This window comes from Petaurus breviceps, unplaced genomic scaffold (genome assembly GCF_028583685.1).
Source record: "Petaurus breviceps papuanus isolate PSGF00001 unplaced genomic scaffold, PetGlider_PUasm1.0 37, whole genome shotgun sequence".
In the NCBI taxonomy this organism is placed as follows: Eukaryota; Metazoa; Chordata; class Mammalia; order Diprotodontia; family Petauridae; genus Petaurus; species Petaurus breviceps.
In genome coordinates, this window is record NW_027186296.1 from 104,226,077 (window position 1) to 104,243,650 (window position 17,574).

The following is a 17,574-nucleotide window of genomic DNA, read 5'->3' on the forward strand; positions in this document are numbered from 1 at the left end:
CTCTTAAGAGAAACCCCCTAGAATAGATCTTAAGTGTCGAACTCAAATAGAAATGGGGTCACCAGTCTGTACATAAGGATCCCTGCTGGCTGCATATTTACTTAGTTTTAAAATGTAATATTTTCTGTGTTTCATTGTATTTCTATTTTGTTAACATTTTTACATTTAAATCTGATTTGTACCTCATTTGGGAATGTTGTGGACCATATGTGGCCTATGGGCAATATGTTTGACCCTTCTGTTATAGGTAACAAAGATAAAAATAAACAATAGATTAGCTTTGATCATATGTATTTTCATCTCTATAAATAGATGAGGCCCAAGAAATCTTATACTTAGGTATATCTAGTCTTAGTTCAGCCATTGTCCTTGCTAACTTTTCTGTGTCCGTATAAAAAATTCAAACCTTTCATTTCAAGATGACTTATAGATATGGATTTCTAAATTTTAAGTAATTTTGTAGTTGAACAACTGAATCTACTAATTTAGGGTAACATTTTTCATTTTTTAGTTAAGGTGATTTACTCTCATTATTATCAGTAATCATTTATTTGCCACTTTGAACAATCACTTCACTTATTGCTTCTGGGTTCAAATAGACTAAGCTTAGTGCTTTAAGAAATACACTAATAGCCATTATCCTATGGTCATAATATAAGAAATGAAGGTAGTGTCATAGAACCTATTGCTGAAAGAAACCTTAGGGATCATTTAGTCCAATTAACATCATCTCACAAATGAGAAAACTGGCCCAGAATCATACAAATAGAAAGTAATAGACCTGGTAATCAAATTCAATCCTTTTGACTCTAGCTTCAGTATTCTTTTAATTGTATCATGCTTATATCTAGGAGTGGTGCTAGAGAGAAAGTATAATTAACTTAGAGTTATACATTCTTGTAGAATTATAGCATTGGAAGGAACCTTTGAAGTAATTGGGTTTAAACCATGGTTTTACAGATAAGGATATTGTGTCCCATTGAGCCTAAGGGACTTACTTGTCCAAGGTCACACAGGTAGTAATTAATGGCAAAGCTGGGATTTGAAACCATATCCTCTGAATTTAAATCCAGTACTCTTTATACTGGATTATTCACATGATTAAAAATGTTGTCATTACATGAAAGTATTATATTGATTCCTATAGAATTTATTTTAAAAGTTTGAGTTTCTTAAAACAATGTAAGATGAAAATGTATATTGATATGTCTGTATTCTGTGTTAATGAGGAATAGTCTTGATACTTTATCTAGTGATGGAATCTATAATTTTTTAGTATCTGTAAAAATATATGAATATTCTAAAAATGGTCAAGATTGTTCATTGTTCCTTTAAAACGTGCTCAATCTATTTAATAAACATTACTCTTTGCAGATATCTGTAATGCGTGACCAAGAGAAATTACAGAGGAATAAAGTTAATGAACTTGAGAAAATTAAAAACCAGCTTTCCCAGGAATTAGATATCAAACAGCGAACTATACAACAGCTTAAGGTAATGTGTTTGTTTCTTTTTTGAGATTTAAGTGATTTCTCTTGGCTACAGTTTAATGTTTGGTAAAATGCAGAAGGAAATTATTTCAGGTTCTTTTTTTTTAAATAACATGTCTTTTTTTAGCTTCATTTTAGAAAAGAAAATTTACATATTTAAATTTAATGTTCCTTAGCTCTTGGGACAGAGAAAGCTTTTAATTCTGCTAACTCAATTTGATTTGACAAACATTTATTAAATTTTTATTATGTGCATATTGTTGTGTTAGATCTTTGGAGTAGATACAAAACTAAAATAAGATACTAAGCGTTACCTCATGGAGTCTAGTTGGGGATTGTAACATATGCAGACAGCTATTATAAAACAATACTTTAAAGGCAAACAGATTTCTGTGAGGTAGAGTGGGGTAGACTGAGGGAGCTGGGAAATATTTGTGGAGGGGAGGTAGTATTTAAGTTAGACTTTAAAGTATGGGTCAGAATTCAGCAAGGAATTAGAAAAGGAAAGACATTTCATACAGGGAAAATGATGGGAGCAAGGCATGGAGAGCCATGAACTGAAGCCTTCCCTTTGAATGATGCCTAGAGTAGAGGGAGTAGTATGAAGTAAGCTTGCATCAGATTGTACAGCACCACATTGTACAGGGCCTTGAATGGCAGGCAATGGAGTGTGGATTTTACACATAGATAGTAGGTAGCCACTGAAATTTTTTGAGCAAAGAAATGACTTGACCAAATCTTGTCTTAAGGAAGATCAGTCTATCCATGTAAAGGCTGGATCAGAGGAGAGAGATAGTGGAGGCAGAACCCTCTTTAGGAGGCCATTAAAATAGTTTGGCAGAGTGATAATGGAGACTTTGACTATGGGGGCAGGTGACATTCAAAATCGGAGTGGGGTGTGTCCCAACACAGAGGATGAGGACTGAACAAAGCCATTTGATTTGACTGTTAGATAATTAATTGTGACCTTTGAGAAAGGAGGTTCAGTAGGAATCAGTTTGATTGCAGGAGATTGACAAGAGAATAGGTGGACACCTCACATGTAAAAGTTTTGCTGTGAAGAGAAGGAAAGAATTGGGGCAGTAGCTGGATGGGGAACGGAAGTGTCAGGAACCTTTCTTAGGACTGGAGACACCTGAGTAAGTGTATAGAAAGATGGGAAGGAAACTGCAGGGGAGCATGGGGTGGGGGTGGGAGAAGGATTTGAAGATGCATGAGAAAGGATGATTATTGGAGCAGGATCTTTGAAGAGTCTTCAGGGGATTGTTATCAAGAGTGTAGCTGGAAGAATTAGTGTTAGCAAAGAGTGACAATAATCTTCCTTCTTCCTGTCCCAGAGGAAGAGAGTGGATGTTGCTGCTAAGAAATCAAGAGGATTGGATGACTTCATTCATCTCTGTGTATTAAGAGTCTTAGTCCCTGTGAGGAATAAGAGAGGGAGTCCAAAAATTAGAGTAGGAGGGTGACCAAGTAGCAGTGAGAACCCAGCTTATGCTCCATAAATTTATTCCGGGGAAAATTAGCTTTGTTTTTGTAACTTCTAGTGCTGTTTAGTATCCTAGGAGCAGGAGTAGTTGCATTTACCCAGGGTTACAGATTAACCATCTGGAAGCAGAGATCTGAAAGGCAAAGTGGTAGCTAGTGAATTATTAGAATGCCCTAGCAATCAAGGGATATGAAGAAAAAAGTGAAACCATTTTTGTCCTCAATAAACTGAACATTCGATTGAGGGGGAAACAGAATGTACATAGAAAATTAGATACGAGTATATATCTCTATCTCTCCATCTATCTAGTAATATCTAGTGACAGACTTAACACCCACACACACACAAAAAAACTAGCTATGTAACCTTGAGCAGGTTACTTAACCCCCATTGCCCTCCAAAAGGCAAAAAAAAAAAAAGTATCTAGTGACAGAGTATGGAAATCAGAGGATCCTTGGGAATTCAGGATCATCTTTTTGTAGGAGGTGATACTTAGAAGGAAGCCAGTGATTTTTTTGGGGGGGAGCAGAAGTGAGGAGGAAAGCGTATCCTAGGCATGTATCAGAGGTGGATTGTTGTGTACAGGGAACAGCAAGCACACTAACCCACCTGGAATAGAGTGTGTGAACAAAGCAATGTGCAGCAAACCTAGCATACAAGACTTAAATTCTCCAACAAAGAAAGTTAGCATTTATCCCAGAGGCAAAAGGGAGCCACTAGAATTTCTTGAGCATAGGTTGATCAGACTCATGTTTCAGGTAGTATTCATCTAGTATCTGATTGGATGATGCATTGGAGAAGGGAGAGACTGGAGGCAGGGAAACCAGTTAGGAGGCCACTGTAATGGTTTTGGGGGAGGCGTGGGGTCCTGCTCAAAGAGGTGGTTATGACAGCAGAGAGGTGGTGGATTCCAGAAATATTATGGAAGTAGAGTCAATAATGCTTGGCAATAATTGGGTGTAAGGAGTGAGTAGAGGGTAACTTCTGGATTGTGAATCAGGGTTCCTAGAATCTGTCATGCTTTAATTGTTAGTAAGGGTGAACTTTTTTCAAGTGTTTACTTGGCTTTTTTTTCCTTTAATTTTTATAGTTTCTCTTATGTGAATCATCTCTTTAAACCTTTGAACATTTATCTACTAATAATAAGGATGATTATTAAATTATGTCATTTCCCTGTAAAGTTTAGAAATTTATCTGACATTTATCATCTTTCTCTATTTTGTTGCTTTTTTAAAATCTAAATTTTATTGCTATGTGTCCAATAATTAAAGTTATCATCCTTTTCCCTAAAAACTCATTTTGTGGCATTAGTATTTTAGAGTTTTATCTCCTTGCAGGGAAAACCAGAAAGCAGTTTGGCAGAAATTAGATTTATGATTCAACATCTCACACTGTATACCAAGATGGTGTCAAAATGGGCACATGATTTAGACATAAAGGGCATATCATAAGCAGATTAGGGAAACATGGAAGAATTTACCTGTCAGATCTATGAATAAGGGAAGAATTTATGACCAAATAAGAGATAGAAACCATTATGAGATGTAAAATGGATAATTTTGATTACATTAAATAAATAAAAAAGGTTTTGCCCAAACAAAATCAATGCTGCCAAGATTAGAAAGAAAGCAGAAAACTGAGGGAAAATTTTTACAGTGAGTTTATAAGAAAACAGGTCATTCCCTAATTGATGAATGGTCAAAGGATATGAATAAGCAGTTTTCAGAAGAAGAAATCAAAGCTGGCTAAAGTCATATGAAAAATGCTTGAGCATTGCCCTGGAGTCAGGAGGGCCTGAGTTGAACTCAGATTTGAAATCTGGCCTCAGACACTTGACACATACTAGCTGTGTGACCTTGGGCAAGTCACTTAACCCCAATTCTCTTGCCTTCTCCCCTCCAAAAAGCAAAAAAAGAAAAAGAAAAATGCTCTAAATCACTATTGATTGGAGAAAGGCAAATTAAAACAACTCTCACAGTACCCTCTCATACCTATCACATTGGTTAATGTGATAGAAAAGGAAAATGACAAATGTGTAAAATAGGGACACTAATGCATTGCTGGTGGAGTTGGGAACTGATCCAACCATTCTGGAGAGCAATTTAGAATTATACCCAAAGGGCTATAATATCCTTTGACTGAGCAATACCACTACTAGGTCTGTACCCCCAAAAAGATAAAAACAAGAAAGGAAAAGGACCTGTTTGTACAAAGGCCACATTCAGTGGTATTAGAGGGCACTGAGTGAACTTCGAGTTAGAATTCTCCTTCAGACACTTACTAGCTCTTCAGACATTGATTTGTCATTTAACCTCTCTATATCTCATTTACTTCACTTATCAAATACCTTACCCACTGGTTATGAGTATCAGACAAAATGGTCTAGGTAAAGAACAGTATAAATTTTAAAGTACTGTATAAAAATCATTTGTTATTTCACGTCTTCCTTGGCAGATGGTTCCCTAGTGGACTTGATGTTTTATTGTTCTTTGTGATCTTGGACGTAACTGGGTCTTAGTTTCCTTATCTGTAAAATGAGGAAGTTGGATTAGATCATCTCTAAAGAATCTTCTAGCTCCAAATTTATGTTCTTGTGATCCCTGGAGGTATTTTGTTGTTAAAGATTTTTTCTCATTTCATTTATATTTAGGGTGGTTAACATGGAGTAGGTTAGCAATCTGCTGTAGCTACCTCTTCATTTCTCTTCTCAAAAGACCTAAAGAAACCTACTTTTAAATTGCTGGCATGGCGACAGATAAGCTTAGATCATATTTTATTTCTGCAAAAATATATTCATGTTTTTTTCCTCCTAAAACATCACTGAATATCAACCACCAACTTTTGACATTAACTTCTAAATTTGTGGGTTGTGATATTTTTTTTTGTTGTTTATTGTGTCCAAAATCCTGGTGTTTTCTGGGAACTTAAAGATAAATTTAATAGAAATTTGACATTGATTGTCCAGTACTAGACAGAAGGAAAAAACTAATTATGCAAATTAGAAAGCATTTAAAGCCTATTCAAAAGGTTAGGCTTTTGTTTTCTTTGCAATTTAATTGAATAGTTGAATTTTGAGGCTATTCCTTATCCAATTCTAATATTAGATAACAATTTCTGTTACTATTGCTTACGTAAATTTATTTATGTACTTAAGTGGTCCCTTATTCACCAGTCCTATTGCTTTCCTTAATACTCTCTCTAGCACTTTTACCATGTCCCTTAAAAAAAGAAACTTACTCCTATCACTATTCTCTAGCCCTATTTTTATCCCTATTAACCTATAGTCTTATCCTAACCTTAAATATTAAAAACCTATAAGTAAAGTAAATACATGTGTGTACATATATGTGTGTCTGTGTTTATACATACATATATATGTAATATACCTTTGATATTTGGACAAACCATTTGCCATCTTTGTCTCTCTGTTTCTTCCTATATAAAATAAAAATTCATAACTAGACAGCCTCTGAGTCTCTGTTCAGCTCTAGATCTTATGATCCTACTAGGGAGGCAGTAGAGGGTAGTAGAAAGAACAGTGGAAAGGGCTGCTGGGTGATCCAATGGACAGAGCACTGGACCTGGAGTCAGGAAGTTGCTGTTCAGTCATTTCATTTGTCATTTCATCTGACCCTTCATGGCTCCACTGGGGTTTTCTTGGCAAAGATACTGGGATGCTTTGCCATTTCCTTCTCCAGCTTATTTTCTAGATGAGAAGACTGAGGCAAACATAGTGAAGCTAGTATGTGTCTGAGGCCAAGTCTGAGCTTAGAGAAGGCCCTGCACTCTATCCACTGTGTCACCTAGCTGACCTGGAGTCAGAATAACCTATGTTCAAATCTGACTTCAGACACTAGCTGTGTGACCCTGGGCAAGTCACTCTTCTTTGCTTCACTTTTCTCATCTGTGAAAAGGGAGTAATAATAGCATCCATCTCCCAGGGTTGTTGTGAGGACCAAATGAGATAATAACTGAAGCACAGAACACAATTCCTGGCACAGCTATACAAATATTAGCTAGCAGCAGCAGCAGCAGCAGTGGTAAGGAAGGCCTTTGTTTGAGCTCCTTTGTTAGCTTTGTGATCTTTGGTAAGTTTCTTCATCTGTGAAATGAAGTGTTTCAGTCTGGTATAGGAAGGCCCTAGTGGTGGAAATCACAGAAGTGTGGGTACTATTTCTTTCACTCAATGATATTTAGAAATTAGAAGGAGGGTGGAGAGAATAGATAGCAGTATTATTTAAGAAAGAGAGCACAGGCTTTGGTGTCACGTCTTGCTTCTGACATAGACTAGCTGTATGACCATCACTTATCTTAGAACTATAAGTTATATATGAGCTGCTAACCTGCATCATTAGGGAGGGAGTTTCCTACACTAGGAATGCCTCACACCAATGAAATCACAGGTTAATCCTCTCACCCTTGATTGTGGAAGGCTAGAGGATCTAACTGCCTGGCCCATATTGGCTCACCGTTACCAGCCTTACAGAATGGAGTTCCTTGGGTAATTTCTATTTTTTCAAGGTCCTGGATAATCAGTTCTAAAAATAATATTTTTGGGTCTTTCTTTCCCCCTGGTGTTGCCTCTTAAGTTTGGATCAAGAGAAGGAAAACAAACTCGTTTATTGAATCTGGTAGATATAGAAGTAAAGGGAGAGTTTGTTGTTTTGACTCTTTTCCTCCAAGGTAAGAGTAACTTTGCAACTCTGATCAGGCACTGTCTTAGACATGGCAAATTATAAATTTCATAAATGTTTTCCTATTTTCCAGTTTCTAAAGTTTAAGGTGTAGATTTATTAACCCGTTTTCATTAAATTTTTCAGGAACAGCAGAATAATCAGAATATTGAAGAAGTTATGCAACAATATCAAAACATATGTAAAGGTAAGAAATAATGGACTTTATATAAACAGGGCTAAATGTGTTCTGTTATAAATTTGTTTTGAAGTTTCTTTTAAAATTCTTAAGTAAAATGGAATTAGTGTTTATTTTTACAACATGGAAAAAGGGTGACTACATTTTATTGATTTCTCATTTTTACATCCTTGGAAAATACTAGCACAAATGTGAACTCTTTAAAAACAGAAGACTGGATTCTTGCTAATAAGTGTTTCTTTTATACAGAGTAAAGTGCTTTACTAAATTAATTTAAAAGTGATATGTAAGGAACTCTTCCCATATGTACTCATTGTGGTTGTTATGTATCTTTTAAAAAAAATTCTGTGCCTTTTCTAAAAGGAAAATGTTTGTATTTGGGGAAAGTGTACTTCATTCTTTTAAAGTCACTTTAATATTAAATCCTTGTGGTAAATTAGTCAGTAAGTATTTATTAGGCACCCGTTATGTATCAAGCCCAGTGCCAGACACTGGAGATAAAACTACAAAGAACAAAACAATTTTTATTGTTGTTGTTTAGTCATTTTCAGTTGTGTCTGACTCTTCATGACTCCATTTGGGGTTTTCTTTGCAAAGATACCAGAGTAGTTTGCCATTTCCTTTTCCAGCTCATTTTACAGATGAGGAAACTGGGGCAAACGAGGGTTAAGTGACTTGCCTAGGGTCACACAGCTAGTTAAGTTATCTGAGGCTGGTTTTGAACTCCTGAAGATGAGTTCTCCTGATTCCAAGCCCAGTGCTTCATCCATTATGGAGTACTACCTGCCCAACAAAACAATCCTTATTCATAAAAAGCTTGCATTCCAATGGAGGAACAGACAAATATTTATAAACATATATAAAACATAAATATGAAGTTAGTAAATAGAATTACATACAAATGTATTAAATATAATGTAGTTTGGGAGAAAGGTCATTGGCAGTTGGAGGATCAGGAAAGGCTTTGGGGCAGCTAGATGGTGCAGTGAATGGAGCACTGGACCTGGAGTCAGGAGGACCTGAGTTCAAATCCAGCCTCAGACACTTAACATAAAAAATTAGCCGTGAGACCTTGGGCAAGTCACTTAATCCCAATTGCCTACCCTCCCCCCCCAAAAAAAAACAAAAAAAAGAAAAGAAAAAGGAAAGACTCTGGGGGAACATTGTGCTTGAGTTGTATCTTAAAGGAAAGAGAGGACTCTGTAGAGCAAAAGTTGAGTAAATGCATTTTAAACATGGGAGATGGCCAGTGCAAAGGTATGGGGATGGGATATGGAGTGTTGTATGTAAGGAACAGAAAGACATTTTGGCTAGATTGCAGAATACGGGATAGAGAATAATGAAGTTGGGGCCTGATTGTATTGAACTTTAAAGGCCAAAAAGAGGTGTTTATATTTTATCTTAAAGGCAATAGGAAGCCAGTGGAGTTGATTGAGTAGGGAAGTGACACAGTCAGATGTGTGCTTAAGGAAAATATCTCAGGCACCACCAGCGTATTGGGTGAACTGAAGAACTCTGAGAGGTTCCAGGTTGGGAGACCAGTGAGGAGGCTGTTGCAGCAAAGCAGGGGTCAGCAAAATACTGCCTGAGTTTTTGTAATGCCAGCAAGCTATGGAAACTTTTTACATTTTTTAAAAATAGTTTTATTGTATTTTAAAATGTAAAAAAAAATCATTCTTAGTTTGTGGGCCATACAGCAACAAACAGCTGTCTAGATTTGTCCCTTGGGCTGATTTTTTTGATCCCTTCTCTAGGAGAACGATGAATTGGGCATGAATTAAGGTGGTAACTATGTGAACAGAGGAAATCAGTAGGATCTGAGAGATATCATGAGGGTAGAAATGGCAAGACTTGGCAACTGATTGGATATATGGGCTGCAGGAGAGTGAGAAGTCCAAGATAATGCCTAGGTTACAAGCCTGGCAGAATAGAAGGATGTCTCAGTGCTACCTTGGACAAAAATGGGGAAGTTTGAAAGATGTGGGGTTTGGACAAGAAAGGTAATGAATTCAGTTTGGGACATGTTGAGTTTAAGATTTGGAGGGACATCTAGTTTGAAATGTCCAGTAGGTAATGATATTGAACAAGACTTTCAAAGAGATTGGGGATAGATACATATAGTTATAAGTTGTTTGCACAGAGATGATAATTAACCCTTGGGAGCTGATGAGATTGCCAAAAGGGGAAGTACAGATGGAGAAGAAAAGAAGGCCTAGGATAGTCTTGGGAAACACTGACAATTGGGGAGGGTGATATTGACTGTGACCCAGCAAAGGAGACTGAGAAGAATCAGACAGATAGGAAACCCAGAGAGAGTAGGGTGGTCATGAAAACCCAGAGAGCAGAGAGTACCCAGAAGGAGAAGGTGTTTGCAGTGCTAATTAACCTTGCAAAGACTTTGAGAAAGCTAAGGACTAAGAGAAGACTGTCAGATTTGACAGTTAAAGAAATCCTTGGTAGCTTTAGAGGGCATATTCAGTTGAATGATGAGGCTGGAAGGCTGACATCAGTGGAATAAATATATATAACTTCTCCAGGTGTTTAGTTAGAAGAACAATTCTCATGTACACGTATAAGTCTTAGTACATTTATTAAGCTTACTTACTACTTTGTGACCACACCAAATATAAATTTTTAAAGTTCAAATGAAGCATTTCACGTATACATGTTGGTTACAATCATATATTGGAACATCAAGACATAGTTAAAGGTAAAGTCTCATTCTTCCCTCTTTAAGAACATAAAAATCAGTTTCATAACATTTGCTAGCAGGATCCAGACAAAAGTATTTGACAAAAAGAATGGTAGTAGATCTAAATTTCAGTGATCTTTATTATTCTTTGCACTGAGTTTTGCATAACTTTAGGTCTTTTTAATATTCTGCTATTTATTCTTTTACATAAAAAAAATGGAAGAATAATTGCTTGTCTACCCAGTCCTAGGAAATTTGTATAAATGGAAATGAAATTGAAAGTTTTTTTAAAGTGTTTTAGTTCAGCCAGATGACATTTTATTAGTTAAAGCCTTAATTTTTGAACTGATTCTGTGTTTTGGGTACCAAGCACAGAACTGAGTCCTGCTAAAATTGTTGAAAACTTGCTTATAAAAATGAAGGATGTCAGATGTGTTGCTTAATAGAACTTTAACCTAAATCTTGAAATTAAAGAGTTTTGAATATGTTTTAAGTATATTTCAGTGTTACCTTTATCTAGAAAACACTTTCATGTACCTTAGAAGTGCCTCTCAGTTGTGAAAGGACTAAAGGGAAATGGAATACTTAGAATGATAATGACATTTGAAATGATGCTTTAAAAAATTTCAGATCTGGATATTAAAGAGAAAATAATCGAAGGGATGCGAGCAACAATGGAAGAACAGGAGCAAACTCAAGTAGAAATGGAGGAAATGCTCGAGATAAGATTAGAAGAAGTTGTAAAGCTGACTTCTGGTAAAAAGAAGTGTGTGTGTGTGTGTGTGTGTGTGTGTGTGTGTGTGTGTGTGTGTGATTTGAAATATCTCAGACGTACAGCTTTGATTTTCCTATTAATTCTTAAATTTCTTTTTCTACTTTCATAAATACCACAGTTATATGTAATGCAAGATAGTATAAACATATATAGATAAAGCTGGAAGACTTAGAAGGAATTTGAACACAGAATCACAAGATTTGAGAGTTAGAAGAGACCTCAGTGACCCTCTAGTCCAGGCCACACACCAAAAGAATTCCCACTATGACACACCCAAACAGGGATTGTCCAGCCTCTGCTAGAAAACTGAGTACTTCCTGAGGCATTCTGTTACACTTGTGGGTAGCTCTGATTATTAGAAAGTTTTTCCTATCAAGCCTAAAGTAGTTTCTTGGCTACTTCTACCCCACTGCTCCTGGTTCTGCCCTCTGGGGACAGATTAGAGCAAGTCTAATTTCTTTTCCGCAGGAACCATCATGGACCCCCTGAATATGCTCTTCTCCAGGCTAACCATTCCCATTTCCTTCAAATGATCCTCCTATGTTGTATATTCCAGGCCCTTCATCATCTTGTTTCCCTCCTCTCGACACTCTCCACCTTATCAATTCCTTTCTTAAACTGTGGTGCCCAGGACATTACTCCAGATGAAATCTGACAAGGGTGGAGTGCAGTGGGACTATGTGACTCCTTGCTCCTGGATGCTCTGCCACTCTCGTGCAGCCCTTTTGGCCATCTTATCACACTGCTGACTCATGTTCTTAAAGTTCTCAAAAACCCTCAAGTCTTTTTCAGAACAATTGCCTTCTCCTCTGTCTTGTGAAATTGATTTTTTTTGTGCCAAGTACAAGATTTGACACTTACCCTTACTGAATTTCATCTTACTACAATAAGTCTTATATTCTATCTTGTCAAGAAACAAGGCTAAAACATCTCAACTATTATGGAGAATTGAGAAAATTGAGCAGTGGATTACTTGCATTGAGTGTGCAACATTTGTATTTCTGTCACGTCTTGAGCAGAGTGTGCTTTTTTTTGTAAGGCAGATGAGAACACCATAGGTTGGTAACTTCTGAGTCTCACCTTTCTCCTCATTCATAGCTTTACATCTTAGCAGTTCTGCTAAACGCATAGAGTAGTCACATTGGCACATTACTACATTCAGTAATAAGTAGTCATTGTACTATATGACAGCCATGTGGAAGAGTGGATAAAGGAAAGGCCTTGGAGCCAAGATGAGTGGGCTCAGATCCTGCCTCTGACCTTTACTAATTAAATAAATACTAGACTGTGGGCAGACCACAACTTTTTTTTTTATATATAATAATATCGTTACTAAATCATCATAGACAAAATAAAAGTCACAGTGTTTGCTTTCATGTAATGTTTAGCTAGCCCCTCTCCCAAAAAAATCCCCCAATCCAAATCCACCTCCAATAATTATAGCCCATTGTTGCCCTACCCACACTCACCCCTTGAAGAAAAAAATCCTACAACCAGTTTGAAGCAAAAATAAATGTAACATGATCAAAAATTTCAAAACTTTTTCCCTCAGTGATTGCTGTGTTATCATTTTGAAGTCATTAACTTTTCAATGTGCCAGATAACTGTGACTATCAATTCCAGATTAATTGCTCATTTACATGGTAGAGGGAATTTTTCCATAGGTAGTTCCCCTATAAAAATGAAATCATAGATCTGGACCAAAACACAAATAAAAGTCAAAAAATACCTATGTGGCATTTTATGTTTTTCAAATTTCTTTCTCATGTTCTACCTTCTCCTGGTCCACTTATGTTTATCATTAGAGTTGGAAGAATGGAAGGAAAAATACAAGAATCTGGAGACTAAAATCAATCATCAGGAGCCACAAAATCCAAATCAGAGTGATAAGGATAACACAGGTGCATATAGTGAAAAGCTCAATCAATTACAAGAAGAGTTACAGGTAACATTATCTTTATTTGATCTTAAGTTCTAATTATGTGTAAATACAATAGATTAGTTAATGTGACATGACTCAGTTAATGAACCACTTGCCATCTACTAAAACCCAGGGGAAGGGGGCATATAACATATATATATATATATATATAATATACATATTGAACATATAAATGCACACAAAGACATAAATTTGATTTTGTACTTGGGAAAGCTAAAATGGGAGAGATTCTTTCCTAAAACAAGGTTTTGTGCCATGAAAATCAAATTTGCAGCAAGTAAGTCATTGACTTCCACAAGCTGAGATTCTTTTCCTTCACTGGTTAATGGTGAGTTTCTTCCATTTAGGTATTGGCCACACATTTCTTTTTATTTCTAACAATTTTTTAAAAACTTAAAATTTCTCTAGGAAAATTGGGTTGAGAAAAATGACATCTACAAAAATTGAATTTCTGTTATACTAATGTCATTTTTATTTTAAAAAGAAAACGTAGAATTGCTTCATCAGGACCTGAATACTAGATGACTAATCCCTTTCATGGGATTTACCAAATGTTATATCAGTTCTCTGACTCTCTTTTTAAAATGTCATTTTAAAAGTAGTTCCGGACCACTAGTTGTACTAGATTCCTAAGATCCTTTCCAGTATTGATATTCTTCAATTTGTTGTTATCTTAGGCATGTTTCTCTTAGAATTCTTTTGTACTTAGCATTCTTAAATTAAGGAATATTTTAATATTTTGTGATTGTAATCCCGACTAAAAGAGACCTTCAAAAATCAGTCCATTCTGCTCCTTCAAGGAAACCTTCTTAATTTGCAGAATTGTGGGCTTTGTTTTTAAAAGATATTCAGGGAAGGCACTTTTGCAAACCTGTGTGTAAAATATTCTAAAACTTTTGCTCCCCTTAATTATTATTATTTTTTTTTTGGTATATAGGAATCAGAACAGAGACATCAAGGTGACAGAAAGAAATGGTTAGAAGAAAAAACAGTTCTTATCACTCAGGCTAAAGAAGCTGAGAACCATCGAAACAGAGAGATGAAAAAATACATTGAAGACCGAGCCCGTTGTTTACAACTCCATAATGAAGTGGTAGGTGGGAGACTTGGAGAGCCTTTGCTTGCTTGATTTACCCTCCATTGCAGCCGTTGGGGCATGAATTAATTTGGAAAAAAGTATTTTCTCTGTCCCCTTCCTAGATTCTTCATTTTCCTCAGGCAAAGGGAAGAGCCTCCCTACTCACTCTCCTCTAGGGTATGGACCTGAGCCAAACTTTTGAGACTATGGCAAGGAAGGAAGGGGAATGCGGGCTGTGGAGGTCTTTGTATTATGTTCCAGTAGGACACTTTACCACAGAAAAACAAGGAAACAGATTCCTTTACCCTTAGGGGACATGATGATCGATTAAAATTGAACAAAGCCATAAGATATCTGATATGTGATAGATTATTTGGATGTTGGCAAATAACAAATGTGGCCAGAAATCTGTCAGTGCTATCAAATACAGCCTTTCATCTGCTTTGATAGCTTTGTGCTATAGTTGTGCAGTGACTTTATTATAAGAATAGAAAAAACAAGACAGAGAAAAGCCAACTTCCTATGTCTCCTCAGCATTCTCCTCAGGGAGAGAATTTCCTTTCACACAGAATTCTTCTGGGATCAAAACTGTGAGACAGTTTATTCCATTCTGACCTTTATTGGTGGGCGCCAGATGCTACCGAGGATACAAAGGTAAGTATGGTGGCCTTTAAGGAAGGTAGGCACCAGAGAAAGGAAAGGTGAGACCCCACAAAAGCAGGCACCAGAGAAAGGAAAGGTGAGACCCCACAAAAGCACATACCCTACTAAATGGAGTGTGAGAACTACCCAAGAGAGTCTTGAGAAGAAAGTGCTGGTTTTTACTTTGATGCGAGACTCCTAAGAAGTAAGAGGAAGTAAAATTTGTGTAGATAGGATAATGTAAATATTCTTACTTGAAAAAAAATGAACCTTTATATACCCTTTCATTGTAAAAATTTTAGTGAGTAGAAAAGAATAGTATAGTCCACAGTACATTTTCCTTTTACAGTTTTAATGTCAATTTTTCTTCTTTTTTCACATCCTTTGCTTTGTAAAATTTCTCCCACTGAGTCTTGTTTCCCTCCATCCCACCCCATCCCCCACTTGTTCTATTCTCTACTTTGATCCTGTCCCTTTTTAAAAGTGGGTGCTTCCAACTTCCCTCCTTGCCAGCCTGCCCTCCCTTCCATCATCTCCCCTGTCATCCCTTTCCCCCCTACTCTCCTGTAGAGTGAGATACCCTATTTAGTGTGTATGTCATTCCCTCCCTAAGCCAAATTCAATGAGAATAAGGTTGACCCATTCCCTTTTGGCTTCCTGTTCTTCCCCTCCATTGTAACAGTTTTCCCTTGCCTCTTCTTTATGAGATAGTTTACCCCATTCTATCTCTCCCCATGTCCTCTCATTATATTCCTCTCTCACCTTTTAATTTCACCATTTAAGTATCATCCCTTCCTATTAAATTGGTCCTGTGACCTCTATCTATGTATGCCTGTACACATATATATACACACATTCACATATGTATTCATATGCCCATATACCCTCCTATATAGACATATATATGTATGTATATGTATATACATATACACACACACACACTTCTATTCCCTTCAACTATTCTCATACTGAGAAAAGTTTCATAAGTTACAATTATTGTTTTTCCATGTAGGAATGTTAATAGTTCAACTTTGATAAGTTCCTTATGATATCTTTTCCCTGTTTACCTTCTCATGCTTCTCTTGCTTCTTGTATCTTAATGTCAAATTTTCTATTCAACTCTGGTTTTTTCATCAAGAATGCTTGAAAGTCCTCTATTCCACTGAATGACCATATTTTCCCCTGAAACATGATACTAAGTTTTGCTGGGTAGGTGATTCTTGGTTTTAATCCCAGTTCCTTTGACTTCTGGAATATGATATTCCAAGCCCTTTGATCCCTCAGTGTAGAAGCTGCCAGATCCTGCGTTATTCTGATTGTGTTTCCATAATATTCAAATTGTTTCTTCCTGGCTGCTTGTTATATTTTCTCCTTGATCTGGGAACTCCAGATCCTGGTTATAATATTCCTAGGAGTTTTCTTTTGGGGATCTTTTTCAGGAGGTGATCGGTGGATTCTTTCAACCTCTATTTTGCCCTCTGGTTCTAAAACATCAGGGCAGTTTTCCTTGAGAATTTCTTGAAGGATGATTTCTAGGTTCTTTTTTTGATCATGGCTTTCAGGAAGTCTAATACATTTTAAATTATTTCTCCTGGATCTATTTTCCATGTCAGTGGTTTTTTCAATGAGACATTGCCTTCTATTTTTTCATTTGTTTGGATCTGTTTAATAGTATCTTGATTTCTCATAAAGTCACTAGCTTCCATTTGCCCCAATCTAACTAATTCTGAAGGAATGATTCTCTTCAGTGAGCTTTTGAGATTCTTTTTCCATCTGGCAAATTCGGCTTTTCTCCCCATTGCCTTTTTGAGCCTCTTTTGCCATTTGACTTAGTCTATTTTTAAGGTGTTATTTTCTTCAGTCAGGTTGTTGGCTCTCATTTCATAACTTTCTTGCATCCTTCTCATTTCTCTTCCCAATTTTTCCTCTACTTCTCTTATTTTGTTTTCAAAATCCTTCTTAAACTCCTCTATGGCCTGTAACCAGCTCGTATTTTTCTTGGAAGCTTTTGGTGCAGGAGTTCTGACTTCACCGTCTTGCTCCTGTTCCATGCTTTGGTCCTTTTTGTCCCCAAAATAGTAGTATAAAGTTGGGTTTCTCTGTTTACTTTGCTTCCCTCGTTTGTTCATGTTGCCAGTCAATTACTTGACTTTTGTGTGTGTTTTTTTTTAAAGCAATCGGGGTTAAGTAACTTGCTCAAGGTTACACGGCCAGTTATTTCTGGGTGTGGTGCTGAGTATCGGAGCCCGGATTTGATCCAGGTCATCCCGACACTGGAGCCGGTGCTCCCACTCGCTGAGCCACCTGGCCGCCCCTACTTTTGTGCTTTTTGCCACAGTATGACTCTGCTACCAGGCAGGAGAGCTTCATACCAAATACTGGAGTTTTCTCAGTTGCTGAAGGTATTAGTTGGAATGCCCTCTCTGAAGCCTCTACACACTCTGGCAAGCTGGACACACACCCTAGGACCTCCACCCTAGACCACAGTCCAGATCCAACAGGTTAAAGCAAGAATGATTACCCCTTAGACTGATCACTTGGTCCTCCTACAGTCTGCAGGCCAGGAGCTGAAGCAGCCACATGGCTGCAGCTGCATG

The 17,574-nt window shown here is 36.9% G+C and overlaps 1 protein-coding gene across 6 annotated transcripts in view; it reads left to right on the forward strand.

Annotated features, from left to right (window-relative positions):
• The window catches only part of KIF20B (kinesin family member 20B), a 111,343-nt gene that overhangs the window by 61,243 nt on the left and 32,526 nt on the right, over positions 1 to 17,574 (forward strand). For all 6 annotated transcript variants that reach the window (XM_069099193.1, XM_069099192.1, XM_069099194.1 and 3 more), the window contains 5 exons: positions 1,375 to 1,494; positions 7,797 to 7,857; positions 11,171 to 11,296; positions 13,121 to 13,260; positions 14,195 to 14,350. In XM_069099193.1, coding sequence (XP_068955294.1) covers positions 1,375 to 1,494; positions 7,797 to 7,857; positions 11,171 to 11,296; positions 13,121 to 13,260; positions 14,195 to 14,350 — 603 coding nt within the window. The remainder of the gene's footprint in view (positions 1 to 1,374; positions 1,495 to 7,796; positions 7,858 to 11,170; positions 11,297 to 13,120; positions 13,261 to 14,194; positions 14,351 to 17,574) is intronic.